Here is a 25,989-nt window from a genome sequence, read left to right on the forward strand (position 1 = left end):
TGATCGGATCAGCTGATAAGCGGCTTAGCGGCTTAGGAAAAGGGGGGGGGAGGGAAAAAAACCAGCAGGAACTCGCAAGACATTGTCATCTTGCGAAGCAAGCCCATAGGAAATTCGTTTTGCGAACCACCTCCAAAATGGAAAACTCTTTCGTCTAGCGAGTTTTCCGTCTTGCGAGGCATTCGTCTTGCGGGGCACCACTGTATAATGGGCCAAAGTGGAAAGGGCATCGACACAAGCCACTGAGCTCAAGCTCAGAGGCAGAGTGACAGCTTTGCATGCAGGAAGTCCAGGATTCAACCTCTGGGAACCCCAGGAAATGCACGGAAACACCCTTTTCTGAAATCTTGGAGAGCCATTTGCCAGTTAGTGGAGGCAGCATGGAACTAAATGGGCCAATGGATTTGACTTGGTATCAACAGGGATTTTACATCATCCCCAAATCTTTGCTCTTGTGATAAAATGAACGATTCTAATGATTCCTGCTGAGATTGGATCAAGTCAATGAGCTTACAGGCCTCGCCCCTAAGTGAGAAGGAAGAATTATTACCTCTTTTTGGCCAATGCTGGCCTGGGCGGCTTTCCAGTTGATCGTTTTTTGCCTGGAGTGATGTTTTCAGGGGGCACCTTTAAGCTCTCCACGACTGCTCTAGCTAATCGGACCCGGCCCAGCACTGCCAGTCTGTCAAGGCTCAAGTTGACAGCTCGTGTTTCCTCTGTAGATTCCATGGAAGCCTCATGAAGAGGAAGCGGCCCAGCGGGAGAATGGCTGAGAAGGGGAATACAAACAAGCAGGCTAAGGTAACCTTCCTCATAAAAAGGAAAGAGAAAGGTGCTCCAAGGAGTTGCTCTATTACATCTCTTGCACATAAGAACGCTAAGAGGAGCCTGCGCTGGATCAGACCAGTGGCCTAACTAGTCCAGCACTCTGTTTTCAAAGTGGCCAACTCACAAGAGGCATGCAAGCAGTACCGTAGTGCAATAGCACCCTATGAAGCTGTGATTCCCAGCAGCTGGCATTCAGTTATGTACTGTCTCCAACAGTGGAGATAGTACCTAGCCATTGTTGTGAGCAGCCACTAATCGTCTGATCCTCCATGAATTTGCATGCTCACACATTTGATACAAATGCCCCAATTCTGTGTAGGGAAAAACACCTGAACTGAATTGAAGTTCAGAGGAAATCAGGAGTTGTGATGTCATTATTATTATTTCTTAAATTTGTTAGTGATTTTTCTGGCCCAGGGCAACCCAAAGGGAGTTAAAACCAACCAAACAGCAGATAGAGAGAATTGAGAAGAATAATGATCTGTTGTGACCTTGACGGAAGCATACAATAGATGAGCCTTCTTGTGTTTTGGCTCATATTCCTCTTTTTTCTTTCCCCCCTTCTTTTCTTTCCTCCTCCTCTCCTTTTTCTTTCCCATAATAGCTTAAGTTCTATGCCATGCACTTAGATTGTTTTGTAGTAGTTTTTTTAGCTTTTTTCATTATTATTATTATGAAGGATTTTTTGGGTAATTTTGGTTGTTTATATTTCTCTGTACAGTGGTACCTCGGGTTAAGTACTTGATTCATTCTGGAGGTCCGTTCTTAACCTGAAACTGTTCTTAACCTGAAGCACCACTTTAGCTAATGGGGCCTCCTGCTGCTGCTGCGCCGCCGGAGCACAATTTCTGTTCTCATCCTTAATCAAAGTTCTTAACCCGAGGTACTATTTCCGGGTTAGCGGAGTCTGTAACCTGAAGCTTATGTAACCCGAGGTACCACTGTACTTGTTTAAAGCAAAAGAAAAGTATTTTTTTAAAAAAACAAAACCCAACCAAACAGGTGGACAATTCCCCACCCCAGTAGTTTTCAACCAGTGTGCCGTGGCACCCTGGGGTGCCTTGAATGATGGTCAGGGGTATCATGGGCAACACTGGCCTCTGTCCCTCTTTCCTTCCCTCCCTCCTTGAATGCCCTCTCTCACGTCTCTGTCTCCCAAAGGCTTGCACAGCTGTTTGTTGCAGCAGCCCTGGCTTCAAGCTCCCCAGGCGAATGGTGCCTCTGGGGCTGGTCAGGGTGTGCTGTCTGCCAGGATCTGAGGAGACCTCAGAGCAAGCAAGCAGGCAAGGGAGCCCAGCCAGTCAGTCTGCCAGCCCTTGCTGTTGGGAACAGATTGACAAGTCCCAGGCCCCTGTGGGGCAGCGTGAGGAGGCACCTCTCTTTGGGGCAGGGTGTGTGTGTGTGTTTATGTGCGTGTGTCAGGTCAGAGATCAGGGATGCCGGCAGCAGCAGCTGCCCAGAGGACTCCCAAGGAGAGGGGAGAGGAGAGGAGGCTGAGGGAACACTCCGCAAGGGAGGGTGTTCGAAAAGGGGTGAGGGGCTGCCAGCTCTGCAGGCAAGGGGTGACCTAACTGGGCTCCTGAGCCCCACAGAAAGAACGCAGTTGGTCAAGGGAGCTGTGGGCTCAAAAAGATTGGAAACCTCTACCCCACCCCATAGGTGCATTAAAACCACAAGGAAAAAGAAATACAGTGGTACCTCGGGTTAAGTACTTAATTTGTTCCGGAGGTCCGTTCTTAAACTCAAACTGACCTGAAGCGCCACTTTAGCTAATGGGGCCTCCCGCTGCTACCGAGCCACCGGAGCCCAATTTCTGTTCTCATCCTGAAGCAAAGTTCTTAACCTGAAGTACTACTTCTGGGTTAGAGGAGTCTGTAACCTGAAGCGTACATTACCTGAAGCGTATGTAACCTGAGGTACCACTGTACATTTAAAACATCCCACCCACTTCAAAAAGGCCACAGGTAGTTAAAGGCCCATGGCCTGGTTGTAAAGCAAAGTTTTTGCCTGGTGCTTAAAGATGTGTAACAATGGTGGCAGGCAAGCTTCCTTGGCGAAGCATTTCACAAATGGGGAGCCACTGCAGAAAAGGCCTGTTCTCGTGCTGCCGCTCTTCAGATCTCCCTTGGAGGGGGCACACAAAGTAGGCCCTCGGATGCTGATCGCTGAGTCCTTGTCGGTTCACATGGAGAGAAGCAGTCCTTAAGTTATTACAGTTCTGACCTGCTTGAGTCATGTGTAATGGAGCCCACAGCAACTGGTTTACCTGGGTTTTGTCTCTCGAGTCCCTTTCTGACCCAAGGGGCTAGACTCTGAAGCCTTTTTTGATCTCTGACACTTGCTGTTCTGCGACTTGTTTAGTTTTCCGGAAGCAACAGTATCTTCCTCGTCACTGAGGAAGTCACTTAAGCTGCTGTCGGACTTCTAAAGGAAAAAGATTGAGAAAAGCAAAATACATTTAACAGTTACAGAACACTCAGGAATTAACGATTCAATTACCAAAAGGAAGTTCTCCTTATCTTGAGATTAAAGATGGTAACCATTTATAAAAACCAGATGATGGAACGGAGGGACGTCAAAAGCTCGGCAGAGCTAAAACTTTGTAAAAGGTGATATGAAGTTATATTATCAAAAATGGAAAATGAATAAAAAAATATTTAAATAAAAAGAATGTAATTCTAAAATTCAAACTCAGTTGCTGAAATACATGATCTGTTTTAGTAGGCACGTTGCTGGATTAATAAAAGGAACCACAGAATTATTATTTTTTAAAAAATATGGTGACCTTTCCCAAACACTGCAAGTTTTCATTTTCTCCTCAAATTCTATTTTGTGGGCAAGCTAGACAGAGAGATATGAGGAGCATCTGGAAAGGTGTTAAGTTAAAGGGGCAGAGGCAGAACCTCCGGCCTTCATCTACTCCTCCAGCAAGACCCGGCACAAATGAGAGGTGTGGCATATCTGATGTGTTCCTACATGAATACTTTTTTATGTGGGATGCCTCTAGCTGCCAAGGGTGTGATACAGATGCCTCACACTAAAAGAATTTTCATGGTGAGAACCCAAAATTATTTTCTCAGGAGAACACTCTGTGGACGAGCTGTGCTAATCTTCTGGGGGGGGGGGCACCACATAAATCTGATTGGCCTAGGAGAGGGCTAGTGTTTTAAACTTCACTTAAGTCTTTTGCACACCTAAAACAAACGTTTTTGTCTTTCTGCAGCTCTCGTCTTTTGGACGATGCCCAGCACAAGAGAGGTAAGACGGAGTGAAAGGAGAGGCAGAGAGGAAGAACATAAGCCAACCTTCCCCAATCTGTTGCCCCCCACCCCCCAAATGTTTAGACTATACCGTATTTTTCGCTCCATAGGGTGTACCGGACCATAGGGTGCACCTAGTTTTTAGGTGGGGGGGGAATTCCCCCCCCCGGTCCAGGAGCGGCGGCAAGATTGCGTGCAACCTCGCTGCTGCTCCCGGAGCTTGTGGGACTGGGAAGCCTGAGCTTCCCCCACCCCAGCCCCCAGAACAGGCAGCTATCCACAAGCCTTTGGAGCCCGGTGGGAACTCCCGCCGCGCTCAGAAGGCTTGTGGATGGCTGCCTGAAGCCCGGCGAGCGCTGCGGGAATTGGCGCAGCGCTCGCCGGGCTTCAGGCTGCTATCCGCAAGCCTTCGGAGCGCTCCGAAGGCTTGCGGATAGCTGCGCACCGACCCCTCTCGCTCTCCAGGCTTCAGCGAAAGCCTGCATTCGCTCCATAGGACGCACACACATTGCCCCTTCATTTTTGGAGGGGGAAAAGTGCGTCCTATAGAGCGAAAATACGCTAACTTCCAATGCCTACAGCTGCTGGGAGTTGTAGTCTAAAACACCTGGTGGGCGCCAGGTTACTGTGCTGACATAAGCAAAGCAGACTTTGATTTGCAGAATTGTTGCCAGGTTCATTCTAGCCCAGTACAGACAGGAGCCTTCCAGTATCTCAGGCAGAAAAGTATTTCACAGCCCCTCTTGAGACTCTTTTAACTAGAGATGACAGAGGTTGAATCTGGAACCTTGCACAGGCAAAGCATGGGTTCTACCACTGAGCAAGGCCCCCTCCTTCAAACACAGGATAAGAGACTATGTACAAATAATGTTTTCTAGCCAGGAAGCTGACTGTGGTAATACTGGCTTGGTTCATGGAAAGCTTAGTCACAATAACATGCCCCAACCACCTACACGCCTCTGGCGCTTACTCGAGCCGTGTAGAACAAGTTTTCCAGGAGGCTCTGGTCATAGTGGGGGTCGTTCAGCTCACTGTCGTACACCTCACTCCCGGGAGAGATACATTCCAGGGGAGAGCCTGTACCATCCAAAAGGCGCAGAGGGGAAGAACCAGAACTGTGGGGGAGAAAAGGAAAGAAGGTATACACAGACATGCGCGTGCACACAGTAATGTTGAATTCAGCACTGTCCTAGCTTTCTGGTTTTTATCCAGCACCACTCTGCTAGGTGATGTACAGAACACAAATGAGACTGAGTCTCTAGCTGTGTTAGACAGAATCTACTGTATTCATGATGACCCTTGTTGCTAGAGGTCTCCCCACACATTTCACATCTTACCTGCCCAGCAAGAGCTGGATTGCTCTGTTTTCAGTATGTAAATCAAATTCTGAGCCATCAGGCAGTGGCTGAAGAGGCTCTTCAACGGCAGATATGAGGCCAGGGTGTAGGTTTTTAAGATTCCTGGATAAGAAAATATGCCAATAAAGATGAACTAGGCACTTCCTGGGCATGGTACACTCTGGATGCTTTGGACTACAACTCCCATCAGCCCCTGAAGTCATAGTGAATGGCCAGGAGTGATGGAAGTTGTAGTCCAATTTAGCCAAAGGGCACCAGGTTGGGTAAGGCTGAACTGGGGAGGGGGGTTATGATATTAAGCAAGGATAAATTACCAAAACCAATGAGGTTTGCTTGATGCCAACATTAGCATTATTTAGGCACCAGGCATTTAAACAAATTTTATTGCTATAGGCTGCAGTCCTATATACATTTAACTTGTAATAAATCCCATTGGACTTCAGACATATTCCTGAAGCAAAAAACCCTAAAAACAATCTGAGCCCCTCTCTAGTTCAACAGGCTTCCATTTTCACTCATTTGAGTAAGAATTCAGAAAACAGGGTACCGAATGAGTAAAGATGATTACAGACTGTTGGACCAATCTACTGATTCCATCAATTTAGTATACACACACAAAGTTAGATCATATATCTCTGAAATGAGATGTACATGTACACACTTCATGGTTTTTTTTCTGATATAGAGTTGGCAACTTGCATATTCCTAATCTAGCAGATGTCAGAGATAGAACCATAACTATTTTGTCTGTGTCTATAGAATTGTTGGCCCCAAACTACTCTGAAAAAGTGACTTACTGATACATACTGCTTTTATTAAGCATCCTGAATGCCATTATATCCATGACACAAACATTCCCACATACTCTCCCAAACTCACTTTTCAACTAGTTTGGAGACGTCCTGCTTCATGGGCTGAAGTTCATAAAGCTGTATATCGGGATCTGGATTCGAAGTCATTGCAGACACTACCATAGCGTTTCGGAGTCTATTGCCTCTATCCAAAAGGGCTGGGGAAAAGAGAACAAGAGTGAACACTGAATTTAAAATAACAACTGTATATACTGACTTATGGGCGAGTCATTCTTTGACCACTCCTATAGGGGAAAGTGCAACATGACAGAACTTTTTAAAACGATAACATTGTAGATGAAACCCAACTGTTTATATACATACCTGAAAGGAGATCTTTTGTGGGTGGGTTGTTGCAAGAAAGAACATGGGCAGGTTTGGGACTTTCCTTAGCCGACCTCACTTGAGCCTCAAGATCAGAGCCACCGGAAAACAATCCTTGTTGTTTTGGATCATTTGCAATGACAGAATCATTGTGCCCTTGGAAGTGGTGGTGCTGAGGTCGAAAAAACCCTTCTTTTAGGTTCTCGGAGTTCTCCTGAAAGTACAAGTGATCCTTGCCCCTGTTCCAAAACATAAGCACCATCACAAAGTTTAACTCAAGGATGGTTTTTCTAAAATGCCCCTGATGCTGTTCTGGGGATGCATATAAAGTACCTGTATTACTGACAGGTAATAGGGACGCGGGTGGCGCTGTGGGTAAAACCTCAGTGCCTAGGGCTTGCCGATCGTATGGTCGGCGGTTCGAATCCCCGCGGCGGAGTGAGCTCCCGTCTTTCGGTCCCAGCTCCTGCCCACCTAGCACTTCGAAAGGACCCCTAAGTGCAAGTAGATAAATAGGTACTGCTTTATAGCGGGAAGGTAAACGGCGTTTCCGTGTGCTGCGCTGGTGCTGGCTTGCCAGAGCAGCTTCGTCACGCTGGCCATGTGGCTCCGGACAGCGCTGGCCTCCGGCCTCTTAAGTGAGATGGGCGCACAACCCTAGAGTCGGACACGACTGGCCCGTACGGGCAGAGGTACCTTTATTACTGACAGGGAGAGCTGAATAATGGGGACAGAAAACACACCCTTGCCTTCAGAGCACTGCAGAGTGAAGGGCTAGGGGACATTCTGGCCTGCAGAGTTACTTGGGCACTGAGACATTTGGCAATATGTTCTCCTGAGTTCCACTGAGGCGTGCAGTCTCCTTCTGCATCACCTGACAGAGGTCATCGTCACTGGGGGACACAGAGACAGGGCTCATGAGCCGTTTTGCATCTCAGGATGTTCAAGTCAGGGCTTCACATGAACTGGGAAGAGACTGGCACGCCCACCCACCCTGAAATGCTTATGGGTAATGACAGCAATCCGCTTTGATATGCATAACAGACATCTATGCAGCTTCTGATCTGCTTAAACAGGGGTCAGAAAACTTTTTCAGCAGGGGCCTCAGACCTTGTTGGGGGCCAGACTATATTTTTTTGGAGGGAAAAGAACAACGAATTCCTATGCCCCACAAATAACCCAGAGATGCATTTTAAATAAAAGCATACATTCTACTCATGTAAAAACACTAGGCAAGCCCCACAAATAACCCAGAGATGCACTTTAAAGAAAAGGGCACATTATACCCATGTAAAAACATGCTGATTCCCGGACCGTCCACGGGCTGGATTTAGAAGGCGATTGGGCCAGCCCCATCCCCCGGGCCTTAGTTTGCCTACCCATGTGCTAAAATAAGCTTTCCCGAGGAATACTGAGCTCCCTGGGTGCTTAATGGAAGCCAGAGTTCAGCCCATTAGTATTTTTTAAAAAAGGACTTTAAGGAGGCATAAGACTTACTAGCAGCCGATAGCCCTGTCCAACCCAGATACATGAGAATGCAGAACACAATCAATGTTGGTTCCTTCCCAGCAGTGGAAAACCTAGACCACGCCATTCTTCAAGGGAGATGTGCAATCTTGAGTGGAGAGTGCTTTTCCCAGACCAGTGGGTTGCCAACTTCCCATCAATATGAGATTATGAGACAAGGAACCAACTGAAGACAATATGGCCTCTCTTTCCATCTAAGATGAGCTCCAGCTGCTCTCCACTTACAAATTAAACCAAAACAAAAGTGGCCAGCACCCTTTCCTGGGTCTCTTGAGGGCCTGCCCTTTCTAGGTTCAGAGGCAATCGAATACGCGAGAGCCAAAGGCCTTGGAGGCAGCTCCCCAACCCACCTAATGGGGTACTATACCCAGAACAGCAACAGGACTTTGGGTGCCTCCTTTTCCCTTGAATACATGCTTTGGGAAAGTGAATGGAGCTTACAAGAAAAATGGCAGTTGATACGACCCCATGAAGCCTTCTTGACGTTGCTGAACTCCAGTTCCCATCATCCCCGATATTTGGCTGTGCCAGTGGGTTGATGGGAGTTTTGAGGGTCCCACCTCTGGAGGGCCACATGTTCCCCATCCCTGCCATCACTTAGTTAATTTCTACCTTACCCTTCCTCCCAAGGGAGCCCAGGGCGGCAAACAACAGGTGATAAAATGACAAAAGCCTATTAAAAGGCTTCACAACAGAAACACAAGCCTCCACCCTGACAAATGTGCGGCTCAAATGTATTTATCTGTCTCTTCATCTTAAAACATTCATTGAGATCAAAATGGAAAACAAAAAAAGAGAAAAACACCTTGGTGTGGTGGCCCTACTACTGCTAGCGGACTCTCTTCCAATGATATTCGTGCTAGCTGGCCTGTGAGGCTGTGAGGGTGCAAGGAATGGGTTAGAGTCAGCCGTTTCTTTGGTTCCCCGGACTGACAAACCAGCACTGAAGCTGACGTCTGTGTTTGGGACGGAGCTGTTGCTGTCATAGGTTTCAGACAGCGGTTCCAGAACAAGCGATACCTGTAAGAAAATGTTTGAAAGGGCTCAGCAGTAGTAGTTAGCATTTGGAAAGCGAGTTTTTTAATCGCTTCACACATTATTATCATATATTAAATTCGTTAGTAGCTTTATCTTGTGCTTTTCATGCCCACCTCACCATGTGTTGAACTTGGAGCACATGGCTGCCGTGGTGTGGGGATGACCATTAAACAGGGAAAGGTTTGAGAAATACCTGCAGCTCTCCCATCTTCTCAGATGTCGGTGAGACAATGGTGAAAAAACCACTGATTGGGTGACTTGGAGAGAGCTGTGCCAGCCCACTGATTTGCACCCGGCCAATTGGAAGGTGATTTGGTTTGGCCATTACTTCCAGGACAAGAGCACCCATATCTGTAGGAGGCAAAACAAACAAAAATAAACGAGCTCAATAAACAAAACGTGAAGAAACAGCACAATGTGTGCTTTTACTTCAAGATGCAGAAACAAATGGCTGAGCTATTCAAGCTACCCTATACAGTGGTACCTCTGGTTAAGTACTTAATTCGTTCCAGAGGTCCGTTCTTAATCTGAAACTGTTCTTAACCTGAAGCACCACTTTAGCTAATGGGGCCTCCTGCTGCCGCTGCGCCGCCAGAGCACGATTTCTGTTCTCATCCTGAAGCAAAGTTCTTAACCCGAGGTATTATTTCTGGCTTAGCGGAGTCTGTAACCTGAAGCGTATGTAACCTGAAGCGTCTGTAACCCGAGGTACCACTGTATATGAAAACCAGTTCCTCACCTCCATCTCTTAGCCATGGCTGGATACTTACCATGATGGAAATAAGAAACTGGTATGGAGGTGGCCCAGGCTGGGCCCGGAACAAGGGGTGATGGAAGGACCTGAAATGGGGAGAAAGTGAAAGGGGCAATGGGAAGGGGTCTCCCTCCCACCAAAAATAATAAATAAAATCCTTCTAATGCAGGCATCAAACTGAGGGACCATCAGCTAGCAACTTTTATAAGGCTCTGAAAAAGCAGAAGTTGCCCACCGATTATGAGAATGAACCTTATCTGCCAGCAATGCAGAATAATTTCACTGTTTGTAACATCTCATTCTAAGCTGACTCACTGGGACTTGCCTTGAAGGGGCAAAACACATCCATTGCCTTTCATTTAATAATAATAATACATTTTATTTATACCCCGCCCTCCCCAGCCAGAGCCGGGCTCAGGGCAGCTAACACCAATAAAATCACAGTAAAAACATAATGGGGGGGGGGGGAACTAATTCAAAATACAGGTTAAAATGCAATTTAAAATGCAGCCTCATTTTAAAAGTAGCCGATTTGTGCTTTGACAGCTTGTCCAACCCTAAACTAACAAACCACATGCTCAGACTTCAAAGAAGTAGCTGTACCTGTCAGATAGGAGACAAACTGTTTTGGTCCACACCGAACTGGGTAGCGGGTCGTAGTTTTGAGGTTTTTTTGCTCGGCCTGTGAGGTATCCCGGGGAACAAAGGCTGTCCCGTCCGATGTTTCTCCCCACCACCTCACCCGGATAAGGAAGGAAGCAGGTGGCTTGGCAACCATCCATAAGATTTTGCTAATGGTCAGCTTCAGAAAGCAGCGCAGTTGTCCTTCTACAAGCGGAGGCAAACTTGTAGAGGGGGAGATATCACTGACGTCTGTGGAGAAGAGGTAGACCACAGCATTACTATTTATCCAAAACAGACCAGTTAGTTTATTTCTTTTTTAAAATAAACTTTATTTATCATCTTTCAACTACCGTATTTTTCGCCCTATAGGATGCACTTTTTCCCCTCCAAAAATGAAGGGGAAATGTGTGTACGTCCTATGGGGCGAATGCAGGCTTTCACTGAAGCCTGGAGAGCGAGAGGGGTCGGTGCGCACCGACCCCTCTCGCTCTCCAGGCTTCAGGAGAGCCACAGCGCCAGCCCCACAAGATTGGGGGACAGAGGGAGGCGGAACGCCGCCATCCCGCTGTCTCCCGAAGTGGTTTGGAGGCTGGCGGCGGGGAGACCCCGCCGCCAGCCCCGCAAGCTCCGGAGACAGTGGGGAGGCGCAGCGCGTCTTCCCGCTGTCCCCGGACCTGATCTGAAGGCGGGCGGCGGGGAGAAGAGCGCTTCTCCCCGCTGCCTGCCCCACAAGCTCCGGGGACAGCTGGGAGGCACAGCGCGTCTTCCCGCTGTCCCCGGACCTGATCTGAAGGCGGACAGCGGGGAGAAGAGCGCTTCTTCCCACTGCCGGCCTCGCAAGTGCCTGCGGGGGAAATAAATTTTTTCCCCTTTATTTCCCTCCCCAAAAACTTGATAGTTCATTGTTTTAACTTCTCTCCCCCACCCTTATGTTTTCTATTTTCTCTCCTATTCCTTCTATTTCAATTTTATCTGTTACAAAACGGAGCTGTGCAATTTAGGTAGTACTGTCCCTAGAATAATTCCCAAATTCTATCAGTGCTAAATTGTATTTTGACGGTTGCTTTTCTTTCTTTGTTTTGAGCTGTTCTTGCTGTTGTCTGCAAGGCACCTCGAGTCCCTTACCAGGCGGCATATAAATATTAATGTAGTTGTAGCTGTGATAATAATAATAATAATCATAATAATAAAAATAAAAATAAATTTAAGGTATATGGTGAGCCCAGTAATACTAATACTAATAATAATAAATTTAAGGTATGTGGCGAGCTCAGTAATCATAATATTAATAAATTTAAGGCATGTGGTGAGCCTAGTAATAATAGTAATAATAATAATATTAATAAATTTAAGGCATGTGGGGAGCCCGGTAATAATAGAAATAATAATATAAATAAATTTAAGGCATGTGGTGAGCCTGGTAATAATAGAAATAATAATATAAATAAATTTAAGGCATGTGGTGAGCCTGGTAATAATAGAAATAATAATATTAATAAATTTAAGGCATGTGGGGAGCCCGGTAATAATAATAAATTTAAGGCATGTGGTGAGCCCGGGGGGAGGGGTTGTCGTTTTAATAATAATAATAATAATAATAGTAGTAAATTTAAGGTATGTGGTGAGCCCGGGGGGAGGGGTTGTCGTTTTAATAATAGTAATAATAATAATAATAATAATAATAATAATAATAATAATAATAGTAAATTTAAGGTATGTGGTGAGCCCGGGGGGAGAGGTTGTCTTTTAATAATAATAATAATAATAGTAATAGTAAATTTAAGGTATGTGGTGAGCCCGGGGGGAGAGGTTGTCTTTTAATAATAATAATAATAGTAATAGTAAATTTAAGGTATGTGGTGAGCCCGGGGGGAGAGGCTGTCTTTTAATAATAATAGTAATAGTAAATTTAAGGTATGTGGTGAGCCCGGGGGGAGAGGTTGTCTTTTAATAATAATAATAATAGTAATAGTAAATTTAAGGTATGTGGTGAGCCCGGGGGGAGAGGTTGTCGTTTTAATAATAATAATAATAATAGTAGTAAATTTAAGGTATGTGGTGAGCCCGGGGGGAGAGGTTGTCTTTTAATAATAATAATAATAGTAATAGTAAATTTAAGGTATGTGGTGAGCCCGGGGGGAGAGGTTGTCGTTTGCTTCCCTGCCCACCTCACCCACCAATTCGGGGTGGGTCGCTAATGACAGCCCGCCGCGCCCCGTTACTTTTACGGGGTCCCCCCCCCGAGACCCCTCCTCACCTTTTTTCTTGCGGCCGGACCCCGGCCGGGCCGGGCCAGCCGCCTTGGCCTTCCTCTGCTTCATCCTCCCGACTAGGCCCCCCGAGCCCGCTTCCCGCTGCTTAGCAACGGCCGCCGCCGCCGCCGCCGCGCGGCCTTCTGGGAAACCGGCGCCAACGGCGGGAGGAAAGCCCGGCGGGGACTTCGCCGCCTCCGGTGCGACCTCCGACCTCCAGAGGGCGCTGCGGGGCTGCAGGCGCCGCCAAGGAAAGGCGTCTCCGCGGGGACCTTCGCTAGCACCGTAGATATAAGATTATAGAGGAGCATTCCAGTTGAGGGGCCGCGGCTCTGCTTCTCCCAAAAGCGCAGGGATGGAGAACAAGGGAGAGAAGGAATAATGGCAGCAAAGAATAACGGCGGGTGAAATGGGTGGAGTATTCAGATTTAGCAAATTCAACGAATTTAGTAATTATTAGCAATTATTATGATTACTATGATTATTAGAATTAAAAACAATTTTAGATTTTAAAATAATATTAAGAGTGTTATTTATTTTTATTTATTTTTAAAATTTATTGTTTATTTAACGTAATTGTTACAAAATATAAGCAAAATATTACAAATAAGCACATATATATATATAAAAGGAACAAAAGAGAGAAAAAGAAGTAAAGAAGAAAGAAGAAAAAATAAAGAGAAAAAAAGAAAAATTGGAAAAATCTCTTCCAACTTAATTCTACAAATATCTCAATATGAAAATAATAAAAAAATTCATTGATTAACTTCCACTGCACTTCCTATATACATTTTAAACAAGATTGTATCTGTTATTCCGTATTTTTCCCATACGATCTCACACAAATATTCTAATCAATAAGTTTTCAAAATTTCCCATAAATCTATTCTAAACACATACCTTACATTTAATCCTTGTCCACATAAATAGTCATTATTAATTTTAATAGTGATATTGATATCAACATTATTAACAATAATAAATTATTGTTGTTATAGAATAAGAGATCAGGAAGAGTGGAGTATTTAAAGGAGAGTGGGAAATGTTTGCAGGTTGAAACGTTAGCAGGGATGGAGCGGATTAAAGTATATGAAGGTAAGATTGAGTAAAGAGGACAATAAAATTTATGGAGCAATTAGAATATGCAGTCACAGTGGGTAAATATACAGAACCGCGGAAGGGAGGGCAAGGGAAGGCGATGATTATGACTGCATGAGTGAATTGAATGGAATAGGAACATTTGTAATGGAAAAAGTATAAATTTATTTCAGCTTTTAATCATGGAAAACTAAAGAGCGACTCTAGACTTTACTATCTCTACGGCGCCGCCCCGCCTCGCTCATGCCCTTAAAACGGAACCGCGCCTCCCAGGGTGCACCGCGGCCGCTCCCGTTTGGAATCTTCAGCAACTCTATTTCCCAGCACGCCTTGGGGCGCGGGGAGGCGTCCTTCCGGCGCGCAGAGGCTGCTGGGAGCGGCTGGCCGGCGGCTCCTTCTGGGAGGGCGGGGGCCGGATCCTGCCCCTTCGCCGCCGCCGCCTCGCCTCTCCCCGCCGCCCTCGCCATGTCCGCCTTGGAGAAGCAGCTGCAGCTGGGCCGCCTGCCCCCTCGCCCGCCGGGACCCGCCGGGGGAAGCGGCCAGGCCCTCCCCAAGATGCGCATGGGGTACGCGAGGGGGGAGACGGGGGGGGAGGCGGGTGACGTCACGCGGAGGGAGATGACGTCACGCGGCGGGGGACCAGGGTGGCGGCGTGGCGTCATGCGGCGGGGGTGGGGAAGGGGGCGCCGAGTGCAGGAGGGGGCGTGGCTTTGGGGAGGATGAATGGGGCGGGGCGGGGTTTGCCCAGGGTTTATTTTGGGGGTGGGTGGGGTGGGGGGATTTTCCAGAACACGCGTGGGTGGGGGAGTCTTTTTTGGGGGGAATGATTGTCTGCAAAATGAAGGGGGGCTCTGAAGGGGGGAGGGGGCGCTCTCTGCTTTCAATGGAAGCCTGGTGTGTGTGTCCTAAATATAGATACACTGTATGTATATTCTCATGTATATGTATTTTTATATCACTCTGTGCGTGTGTGTGTGTATATATATATATGTGTATATATATAAATATACAGTGGTACCTCAGGTTAAATACGCTTCAGGTTACAGACGCTTCAGGTTACAGACTTCGCTAACCCAGAAATAGTATCTTGGGTTAAGAACTTTGCTTCAGGATGAGAACAGAAGTCGGGCGGTGGCAGCGGGAGGCCCCATTAGCTAAAGTGGTACCTCAGGTTAAGAACAGTTTCAGGTTAAGAATTAAGTACCTCCGGAACAAATTAAGTACTTAACCCGAGGTACCACTGTATATACACACACATATATACAGTAAGGGATGCGGGTGGCGCTGTGGGTTAAACCACAGAGCCTCTTGGGCTTGCCGATCAGAAGTTTGGCGGTTCGAATCCCCGCGACAGGGTGAGCTCCCGTTGCTCTGTCCCAGCTCCTGCCAACCTAGCAGTTTGAAAGCACAACAAAGTGTAAGTAGGTAAATAGGTAACGCTCCGGCAGGAAGGTAAATGGCGTTTCCATGCGCTGCTCTGGTTAACCAGAAGCAGCTTAGTCATGCTGGCCACATGACCCAGAAGCTGTATGCCGGCTCCCTCGGCCATTAAAGCGAGATGAGCGCCGCAACCCCAGAGTCGGCCACGACTGGACCTAATGGTCAGGGGTCCCTTTTCCTTTACATATATACAATGTGGATATGCGTGAATATGTATGTGTGTATCATGGGGGTTTGACATAACCCCAGAGGCACACTCCTCTGTTGTCTCCTGAGACAAATGCCAACAGCAAATAGGGGTTATGTGATGTGTAATATGGGGGGTGGAGTTGTATTAATGAGGTGCCCAGTTCCTAAGGACAGGGCGGAAGTATGTAAAAGTGCCTGCTTTCAAAGGGTAGATGACAACAGCTGCGGTGTTCATACGGTGTTTTCTGAAATGCATTGCGTACAACAGCTCTGCAGGGTAGGCCAGCCTAGTTTCCCACTCCCCCCCTGCCCCCATGGGCTGAGAGTGTGAGAGAGTGTGCTCTCCAAGGTTGGTTCATGAGCAGGACTGAATTTCTGCATGCAAGGAGGTGCTCTGAAGACAGTAGTGCACCGTAAAAAGCACTGCTCCTTGGTTGCAGACATTAGCAGAGGCCACCTGGGGAATCCCAGGTTGATTGCTGCTTCTGGCCTTATGCCGTGGGGTGTTGCAATTTCTTCACCCTTACCCAAAGGGTTTAAGGGGTCCTTTTTTTTGCCCGGTGAGAAAGGATGGAGAAGGGGATTCTCCTGGAAATTGAAGGCTGTCGTTTGTGATGTGAAAGCTTAATGCGCTTCTCTCTTGTAAAAAGGTAAAGGGTAAAGGGAGCCCTGACCATTAGGTCCAGTCGTGGCCGACTCTGGGGTTGCGGTGCTCATCTCGCTTTATTGGCCGAGGGAGCCGGCATACAGCTTCCGGGTCATGTGGCCAGCATGACTAAGCCGCTTCTGGCGAACCAGAGCAGCGCACGGAAATGCCGTTTACCTTCCCGCTGGAGTGGTACCTATTTATCTACTTGCACTTTGTGCTTTTGAACTGCTAGATTGGCAGGAGGTAGGACCGAGCAACGGGAGCTCACCCCGTCGCGGGGATTCGAACCTCCGACCTTCTGATCGGCAAGTCCTAGGCTCTGTGGTTTAACCCACAGCGCCACCCACGTCCCGTCATTGTATGTGTTGTAAAAATCACATTGCAATAGGGGCAACCTCAAGGCAGCAACCAGCTGAGAGAATTGGGGGGGGAGGGGGTTTGTGCCTGATCCTGCGCCTGGTGCATGAGATTCCATCAAAGGTAGGTGGCGTTCATCCGGCCCAAGCAATGCATGGGGGCTGTGAGGGATCGTGGGGTGTGCTGTTTGCAGAAAGGAGGGACTTGAACCCTACATGCAAAGAGGTGGTGTTTAGGTCCAGGAATGAGCGGGGAAGGAGAGACCGGTGTTACCATATTGTGGTGCTTGCTGGCCATTTGCCAGGGAAGGCTGGGTGGGGAATTGCTGAAGGAAACCTGCTGTGCATGGAAGATGCAAAGTGACAGCGGAAGGCGTCTCTCTGGGAGGGGCCGTCGCTTGCTGCTCGAACACACCATTTGCACGCAGGAAGTCCCAGGTCCACTCCCCAGTGAAAGCAATAAAACAACAACACTGGCAGTGTAGCCAGCCGAGATCTCCGCCCGAGACTTTGCGGTGAGAACAGCTAACCGGCCTGGACCAGCCTTCCCCCAGTCTTCATATTCTCCAGATGTTTACAGACACACGCTGCGTTTTTTCGGGTTACGGACCCACTGAAACCCGGAAGTACCGGAACGGGTTACTTCCGGGTTTCGCTGGCCGCACATGCGCAGAAGCGCTAAATAGTGCTTTGTGCATGTGCAGAAGCGCCAAATCGCATCCTGCGCATGCGCAGAGGTACCTCTGCCGTTTGCGAACGCTGCGGGTTGTGAATGTGCATCCAGCACGGATCACGTTCGCAACCCGAGCACCCACTGTACAGTGGTACCTCGGGTTTCATACGCTTCAGGTTACAGACTCCGCTCACCCAGAAATAGTTTTTCAGGTTAAGAACTTTGCTTCAGGATGAGAACAGAAACTGTTCTCCGGCGGCGCGGCAGCAGCAGGAGGCCCCATTAGCTAATGTGGTGCTTCAGGTTAAGAACAGTTTCAGGTTAAGAACGGACCTCTGGAACGAATTAAGTACTTAACCTGAGGTACCACTGTATCTGGTTGTGAGAGAAGGAGATTTAGCCCCCAAACCTGTGTCCCGGTAATCTCATAGAACACCTTATTTGTATGGCATGTGCTTGGCCTTCTCAGCCCCTCTTGCATCCGTCCAGCAGGTGAGGGGGCTCTTGTGTTCGAATCCTGCTTGCAGGTTTCCCACAGGCATCTGGTTGGCCGCTGTGAGAACAGGATGCTGGACTCGATGGGCCATGGGTCAGATCCAGCATGTTGTTCTTATTTACCCCCAACTCCCATCAACCTAAGTCAGCATGTATAGCAGCCAGGGATGATGGGAGTTGTAGTCTGGCAACATCTGGGAGGCTGCAGGTTGCTGGATGTAGATCAGGCATAGGCACCTTCGTCCCTCCAGGTGTTTTGGGTCTACAACTCCCATGATCCCTAGCTAAGAGGACCAGTGGTCAGGGGTGATGGGAATTGTAGTCCCCAAACATCTGGAGGGCCGAGGTTGCCTATGCCTGATGTAGATCTTAGTTTTCCTTATATTCAGTCCCAGGATGATTGTGAAATGTCTGTGTGCCAGCCTGTGATATTACCGTATTTTTCGCCCTATAGGACGCACTTTTCCCCCTCCAAAAATGAAGGGGAAATGTGTGTGTGTCCTATGGGGTGAATGCAGGCTTTCGCTGAAGCCTGGAGAGCGAGAGGGGTCGGTGCGCACCGACCCCTCTTGCTCTCCAGGCTTCAGGAGAGCCCCAGCGCCAGCCCCACAAGGTCGGGGGACAACGGGGAGGCGGAACGCCGCCATCCCGCTGTCTCCCGAAGTGGTTTGGAGGCTGATGGCGGGGAGACCCCGCCGCCAGCCTCGCAAGCTCCGGGGACAGCGGGGAGGCGCAGCGCGTCTCCCCGCTGTCCTTGGACCTGATCTGAAGGCGGGCGGCGGGGAGAAGAGCGCTTCTCCCCACTGCCGACCTCGCAAGCGCCGGGGGGGGGGGGAATAAATTTTTTCCCCTTTATTTCCCCCTCAAAAAACTTGAAGCGTCCTATGGGCTGGTGCGTCCTATGGGGCGAAAAATACCATACTTCTGTTGCCTGACTCCACCATCCAGCACTATAGATTTCTAAAGCTTTCTTTGGTAAATAAATGAAATGTTGAGTTGCTGGCAAACTCCAGGAGTACCCCAGGGGAATCCAATCTGTAATGAAAGGAATGGCCGTAACTTTCTTCTCCTTCTTTTAAATTGCAAGAACGAGGCTGTCGTTGCACATAAAGGGCCTTCCTGCACACAGCAAAATACTTCTTAAGCCACCCAGGTGCAGTATTTAAGCATCGTGTCTCTGTTTTCCAGGCCTGGAAGGAAGCGCGATTATTCTGCTGTCCCGTGGAGCCAGTACTTCGAGTCCATGGAGGATGTTGTGGTTGAGAGCGACTCTGGCAAGGATATATCCTTTTCCCTCTCCTTTGTTAAAAAAAATCCTGATTTATAGGGTCCTCTGTTGCGCATGTAGCCGTAAGGCCCCTGTTTAGAAGCTGCCACCCTCCACGCTGTGTGGCTCCCGGCAGATGGCCTTGGGTGGTGATGTTTGCAAAATGTTTCCCTGATTGAGCTCGCTCTGGGTGGCAGTGAACCGATTCAGCGCTGCCAAAGGACGGTGCCAAAGTCTTCTGGGCGTAAAAAAATAAAATAATGTCCTGTTGACTGAGTGACGATGTGTTCCTGGGAGGCGCAGACGATGTTGCAGCTTGCATCTTAACTCGGAGGTCTTTCTCTTTTTATTTTGAGAAGGTTACCATGTCCTTAACTGTTCATACACTTTTCGAATTTACAAGAGTGGGTCCGAGGGTCCCGTCTTACTCCTTCTACACGGCGGAGGCCATTCTGCCCTCTCCTGGGCTGTGTTTACCGTAAGTGAACAGCTGATCGCACGTCTTTTCCTGTGGTTAATATTTTGTTGTTTACGGAGCCCGTTCTGCTTGCGAGGCACCTTTACAGAATAAACCCGGAAAACGTCCTTCGGGATGAGAATCCATGTTGCGGCTTGATGGCCGCAAGCAAATGCGTTGTGGCTTTCCAGCACAATTGCTGCCTTGTTTTTAAAGGCTACGACGGAGAGCAGGGCACCTGCTGTGAGTGTAGAAGAGAAAACCATACATCGTAAAGACACCACAGTCTCCACTAACCTTTATTCCAAGGAGGCAAGATTGTTGAACCCCCTGGAATCTTACCACTCTGAGATTGTGTTGGTGTGTAACACTATACAGAGACACGCACATGCGCCTCTCTCCGTCCAGGCAAGCATAGAGGCATTATTGCGCTTCCAGGAGGCTTCTAGTCAGGCAGGAACACAGAATCCCACCCTTTTAACTCTGCGCTGCATGAAACAGACTTTTCTTCAGTTTGTCCTGCATCTTCCAATATTGAGCTTTGTGGTGAGGGGCATATTTTTTTCTGACTAAGCACTGGGAAGAACTTTGTGATGGCAAGAGCCTTTTGACAGAGGAAAAGGCCCCTTCAGAAGGTGGCAGGCTCTCCTTCGTTGGAGGTATGATGATGATGATGATAATAATAATAATAATAATAATAATAATAATTTATTTCTACCCATCCCCAGCCACGCTGGGCAGCCTCCAACAGAAGGCCAAAAATGCACTAAAACATCAGCCATTAAAAGCTTCCCAAAACAGGGCTGCCTTCAGATGTCTTCTGAACGTCATATATTTGAATTGAATTTATTACAGTCCCAGGCCAGACTCACATACCGGACTAAACAAATCAGAAACACAGTACTGTAAAATTAAGTTTAAATTAACGATCAATATAATGATAAACAATACAATTATGGCAGTAGTTAAAACGTCATATAGTTGTTTATTCCTTTGACATCTGATGGGGGGGCGTTCCACAGGGTGGGCACCACTACCAAGAAGGCCCTCTGCCTGGTTCCCGGTAACTTGGCTTCTTGCGATGAGGGAACCGCCAGAAGGCCCTTGGAGCCGGACCTCCGTGTCCGGGCTGAACGATGGGGGTGGAGACACTCTTTCAGGTCTACTGGGCCTTTGAGGCTGTTTAGGGCTTTCAAGGTCAGCACCAACACTTTGAATTGTGCTCGGAAACATACTGGGAGCCAATGTAGGTCTTTCAAGAGCTGCTGCCCCCAGTCACCGGTAGCTGCCGCATTCTGGATTAGTTGCAGTTTCCGAGCCAGCTTCAAAGGTATCCCCATGTAGACCACGTTGCAGTAGACCAAGCAGGAGGTAACAGAGATTCGGTGATCACCTTTCAGGGATTCTGCAGCTGTCATTCCTGCATTCCAGGGGGTTGGACTAGATGACCCTAGCGACCCCTTCTTCCAACTCTGCAATTCTATAAGCTGCTGCTGCTGCCAGTTAAGCTATCCCTGTTTCCCCCCCTAACCTAGTGTCCTCATTTGTTTTCTAACTACAACTCCCATCAGCCCCAGCCAGAAGCGTCCCAGGTCAGGGAAGTCTAGGGTACATGGACCAATGGCCTCACTCTCCCCTGTATCTCCTAGTAGAGCTAGGAGAGACTTGTCCTAAACTCTGGACAGCTGCTGCCAGCCAGGGTAGACAATACAGATCTCAATGGAACAATGACCTGACTTGGTTGCAGGCGGCTTCCTGCTTGCTTGGACCATTGATGAAAGCAGAACATTGCATGGGAAATCCGATTCAGCATGGCATCTGAACTGGCTTAAGGCAGCAACCCTGGGTCCACTTTACCTGGGTACCAAGCCGCATTGCCCTGCACGAGATTGTCTTCTGAGCAGACGTGCCTCAGTTTTCGCTGCTACCGACTTGCAGAAATTCCCTCAACCCAGCCCCTGTTTGCCCTTCCTTGGATTCCTGCAGCCCAATAAATTAAAATAAGGGGAACCTGGATCCTTCCAGGGGCTGTTGGACTCCAACTCCCATCAGCCCCAGCCAACATGGCCTGTGGGATGATGGGAGTTGGAGTCCAGCTACATCCACAGGGCCACAGGCTCCCCATCCCTGGCTTAAAAGTTGGAGGCAGTGGCGTAGCGTGGGGGGTCCAGGGGGGCCGGCTGCACCGGGCGCAACATCGGGGGGGGCGCACTCGCACTCACAGCTCTCTGCCCCTACCTGGCTCGCTCACTCTCTCTCACTGCAGTGCTGGCTGTGCGAATCCGATCCGAGCCGCCGGGTCGCTGCCCACTGTGGAGGTGGGGTGTGCCAGGCGTGCGGAGAGAGAGGGGGACTATCTGGACAGGGCAGCGGCCACCCAGCGCAGCGCTGAGCGCGGGAGAGAACCACACCAGACCAGACCAGGCAGCAGCAAGAAGAAGCTGGCAGCGGCGGCAGGTTAGGGGTTAGGGGGCGCAAATTACTTGCCTTGCCCCGGGTGCTGACAACCCACGCTACGCCACTGGTTGGAGGGCATAATGGATTCCGCAATTGCAGGCATCCCTTGTCTCCTTGGCTCTTGGGAGCCTTTTCAACAGGCATTCTCCGCCGCTGCTGGGTGTGCCTGGTTTTTTGCCACCCAGTCGATTTTCCTGGAACAAAAGGCCTATTTTTAAAACCCTTGGAGCCTCAATGCCGCTTAATCACTGCAATTCCAAAAATATGTTATTTATCTGGCAGGAACAAATCACGAAGCGTCATCGTCTTTGCAGCAGGGCTCTTGTTTTTCATAAGTGTGCCTGGTGCAAATCCCACCCCACCCCACTTATTTTGGGAAAGACTGGAGCTTTCCCCCTATTTCCACCCTTCCGACTGAGAGTTCACACATCTCCCTACCCAGTGCAAAGGAAACTTGGATCACCTTCTAAATCCGGGCTGCGGATGGTCCAGGAATCAGCCTGTTTTTATATGAGTAGAATGTGTCCTTTTATTTAAATTAATCTCTGCTTGGTGTTTTTACATGAGTAGAATGTGTGCTTTTATTTAAAATGGGTTATTTGTGGGGCATAGGAATTTGTTCATCTTCCCCCCCCCCCACAGAAAAAAATATAGTCCGGCCCCCCACAAGGTCTGAGGGACAGTGGACCGGCCCCCTGCTGAAAAAGTTTGCTGATCCCTGACATTTTGTCGTGCCTACTTGTTTCCAAAATCTGTTAAATTTGTTGGCGTTTTCTCATGAAGATTTAACACTATGTAATTGCATAGATAGTTGTTGTTTTTTTAAAAAAAAAAATGGTTAAGCAGTACATATTGTTAAAATACAGTGGTACCTCAGGTTACATATGCTTCAGGTTACAGACTCTGCTAACCCAGAAATAGTGCTTCAGGTTAAGAACTTTGCTTCAGGATGAGAACAGAAATCGTGCTCCGGCAGCGCGGCAGCAGCGGGAGGCCCTATTAACTAAAGTGGTGCTTCAGGTTAAGAACAGTTTCAGGTTAAGTGCGGACCTCTGGAAGGAATTAAGTACTTAACCCAAGGTACCACTGTAAGTAAAATACATGTTAAGACCTTCACACCAGGAGCTTTAAATTTACTGGCGTTGCATTGGAGCCGCAGACTGTGGCATTTCCAGTATGGCGTATTGGTGAGAGTGTCAGATTCGAACCTGGGAGAGACCAGGTTCCCCATTTGGCCGTGAAGCTCACTGGGGGGGGGGGCGGGGGCCGGACCTTAGAACGGTTCCCTGCCTCTCGGCCTACCTACCTCACCAGGTTGTTGTGGGTATTAAATGAGGAGGGGGAGAAGACCCACGTACGCCACCTTGGGGAGGAAATGGTCATGAACAAAATTTATTCATCACAGAATTCGGTTTCGGAAGCACCTCGGCTTTCGGATTTAATTTTTCGTCAGGTTTCTAGCCTGCCTAATCCTGGCTGAACCTGTTGAAATCTCTGAAGGGGGGGGGGCTGGGGGGCGTCTGTAGCACTCTGAGAGCCGTGCTTTTGTACAGTCATACCTTGGGATGAATACGCTTCAGGTTAAGCATTTTCGGGTTGCGCTCCTTGGCAACCCGGAAGTAACAGAACGTGTTACTTCCAGGTTTCGCCGCATGCGCAGACGCTCAAAATGATGTCATGCGCAGAAACGCGACCCACGCATGCGCAGTTGCGTGTTACGTTCGCTTCTAGATGCGAATGGGGCTCCGGAACAGATCCCGTTCACATCCAGAGGTACCACTGTATTCCCCCCTTTTTTTTACTGCTCCCCCTGAGTAGCGCGAGCAGCTAAAAAACAATACCAGGCAGTTAAAACCTGCAGAATAAATTATTCCAAACAGGAGGGGACACGCATCGCAGGGGGTTGCACAATTCTACAATTCTATGACCCCTATGTTTACTTGCATGAGTTTAGCCTGGTCTGCAGAATTCATTTTACCCCTGTTCTGGAGATGTGGGTCACCTTGTCCCGATTTCAGCCTTTTCTTCTTTAAGTGGGTCGCCTTGTCCCCATTGCACAGCCCCCCCTTCGACTACTTAAAAGACCGGAGGCCCTCCGAGTGACTTGGCCTTCTCCCAGTCCCACTGTTTCCCCACTCTCTCTCCCAACCCGCTTAGCTTCATTCATATTCCTGGTGGGGCCTCCTTGCTACTTTACGCTGCTCCAAGCTGCCTGCCCTCTTTGTCCAAGGCCCCCCCAGGCTAGTCAATGGGACCAGAGCGCTCCCTCTGGCCGGCAGCCCCTTCCCTTCCCAGCGGGCTTTCCAAACTGGCCGCATCGCAAACAGTTGTCATGCAATGTTCGTTCCTCACCTGGGCCCTCCAGATGTTTTTGGCCTACAACTTCCATGATCCCTAGCTAGCAGGACCAGTGGTCAGAGATGATGGGAATTGTAGTCTCAAAATATCTGGAGAGCCAAGTTTGAGGAAGCCTGGCCTAGACCAACCCCCTGCAATTCAGGGATATGTGTGTGTACTTTTACTTACATTTTCACTGTTTATGGTCGCCTTAATGCCTGATCTTTTTATAATCATTATTTTTTAGTAGATATGTAGTTCATATTGTTCTATATATAAATAAAATTAATTTTTCTGTTTTTCAACCTAAAATATTCATTTTAGCAACCTTAAAATTTCAATTCTTCCCTTCTTCTCTTTCCATGGTTCATTTTGCATAACATAAATCCCTGCATATTTTATATAAACCTTTCAGTATTCCATTATTACATCCATCAAAACCTATTTACACTGTTGAATTTATCATAATGCTGCCAGCGTTTTCAGGTGTACACAATTCCCCCATATATTCAATAAGCGTTTTCCAGTCTTCTCTAGATATATGTTCTTTTATTCTGTATGTCAGGTCTGCAAGCTACACATATTCCATCAGTTTAAGTTGCCATTCGTCTTTGGTTGGGACCTCTCTCATTTTACATTTTGGGGCTAACAAAACACAGATCACAACAGTGGCACACATTAATATCCTTTTTTGACACCTGGGAATTTGCACCTGAATTATCCTCAAAAGAAAGGACTCTGGTTTCTTTGGAAAAGTGCTTTTTAAACATTTCCCCCCCTCAATTCATTATAAATTATTTCCCAATAGTTCATATTGCACTTTTGTAAACGCCTTACAAGTATGGGTGATTAAGCCCTGTTAAATAAAACAGATAAATGAAATCTTTTCCTTCCTTGCAGTCTGCCATCATCAGCCGTGTCCAGTGCCGGATCGTGGCTTTGGATCTGAGAGGACATGGTAAGAAATCCTTTCAGAAATAAGAAGCGACTCTTTTTTTCTTTTTCTTTTTTGGTACTGCTGTGGGTTTTTCTTTCCACAGCCAACCACCCCCTCTACTCCCTGACCTTAAATATAAATGGCAGTTCTCTCCGAAGGATTCATTAAAAGATTATATCGGGCCATCGAGCCCCACCTAGTGTGGTTAATTATTTTATTCCAAAAACGTTTTACTCTGCCATTCGCCCAAAAGGCTCTTGCGATTGCCAAGACACAGGAAGTCTTTTTTTAAAAAAATGCACACAACAATGCAATAAAGCAAGTAGACATTAACATTGCAAAATGCAGGCAGCAGGTTGTTTTAAATGAGACCACGTTGTGAGCCCTGGAAGACCCGCACCCTGCCTTGCTGGCACTTGCCCATCTGGCCTGGGATTGCGGACTGACTCCAGCTACAAAAGCTGTTGAACATATTCTTGGGCTGGTGTATTTATTCACGGGAGGTTGAGAGAGCTTGTTGCTGTTATTGATATTATTGCTGTATCTTTAGTTTTAGATCTTAGGATTTACGTGGAAATTGTTTCCATTTGGTTGTGTACTTTTTGATGTGCTTTATTTATTGTTTACGACTTCAGTAGTGTTTGTAATTATGTAAATCTTGTTATGTGGTAAGCTGCTTTGAGCATTGTTTCAGTTATGGAAAAGCACTATACAAATGAAATGATGATGATGATGATGAATTTCAGGAACCAAAATGTCATATCGAGAGTCGTACTTAGAGGCTTTGTTAGACTGAAGCAGCATATGAATTTTGTCAA

At 47.8% G+C, this 25,989-nt stretch overlaps 2 protein-coding genes across 9 annotated transcripts in view; one reads left to right on the top strand and one right to left on the bottom strand.

Annotated features, from left to right (window-relative positions):
* C2CD3 (C2 domain containing 3 centriole elongation regulator) overlaps nt 1-13,013 on the bottom strand; it is a 60,581-nt gene extending 47,568 nt beyond the window's left edge. For 2 of the 7 annotated variants that reach the window (XM_083499094.1, XM_083499093.1), the window contains exons 1-10: nt 12,822-12,999; nt 10,544-10,813; nt 9,380-9,537; nt 8,954-9,168; nt 6,622-6,860; nt 6,326-6,455; nt 5,426-5,548; nt 5,059-5,203; nt 3,095-3,252; nt 551-769 (exon numbers count right to left, since the gene is read on the bottom strand). In XM_083499094.1, the coding sequence (XP_083355220.1) occupies nt 551-769; nt 3,095-3,252; nt 5,059-5,203; nt 5,426-5,548; nt 6,326-6,455; nt 6,622-6,860; nt 8,954-9,168; nt 9,380-9,537; nt 10,544-10,813; nt 12,822-12,885 (1,721 nt within the window). In that variant the 5' untranslated portion in view covers nt 12,886-12,999. Of the gene's footprint in view, nt 1-550; nt 770-3,094; nt 3,253-5,058; nt 5,204-5,425; nt 5,549-6,325; nt 6,456-6,621; nt 6,861-8,953; nt 9,169-9,379; nt 9,538-9,956; nt 10,027-10,543; nt 10,814-12,821 lie in introns of those variants that run through there. The other 5 variants (XM_083499097.1, XM_083499096.1, XM_083499095.1 and 2 more) reach the window with 4 other exon arrangements.
* Nucleotides 13,014-14,246: 1,233 nt separating this feature from the next.
* PPME1 (protein phosphatase methylesterase 1) overlaps nt 14,247-25,989 on the top strand; it is a 38,845-nt gene continuing 27,102 nt past the window's right edge. The window contains exons 1-4 of one of the 2 annotated variants that reach the window (XM_083499780.1): nt 14,247-14,480; nt 18,905-18,998; nt 19,369-19,461; nt 25,135-25,192. In XM_083499780.1, coding sequence (XP_083355906.1) covers nt 14,380-14,480; nt 18,905-18,998; nt 19,369-19,461; nt 25,135-25,192 — 346 coding nt within the window. In that variant the 5' untranslated portion in view covers nt 14,247-14,379. The remainder of the gene's footprint in view (nt 14,481-18,904; nt 18,999-19,368; nt 19,462-25,134; nt 25,193-25,989) is intronic. The other variant, XM_083499781.1, reaches the window with a different exon arrangement.

The sequence above is a fragment of the Podarcis liolepis genome (genome assembly GCF_965112155.1).
Source record: "Podarcis liolepis genome assembly, chromosome: 4".
Taxonomy (NCBI): domain Eukaryota; kingdom Metazoa; phylum Chordata; class Lepidosauria; order Squamata; family Lacertidae; genus Podarcis; species Podarcis liolepis.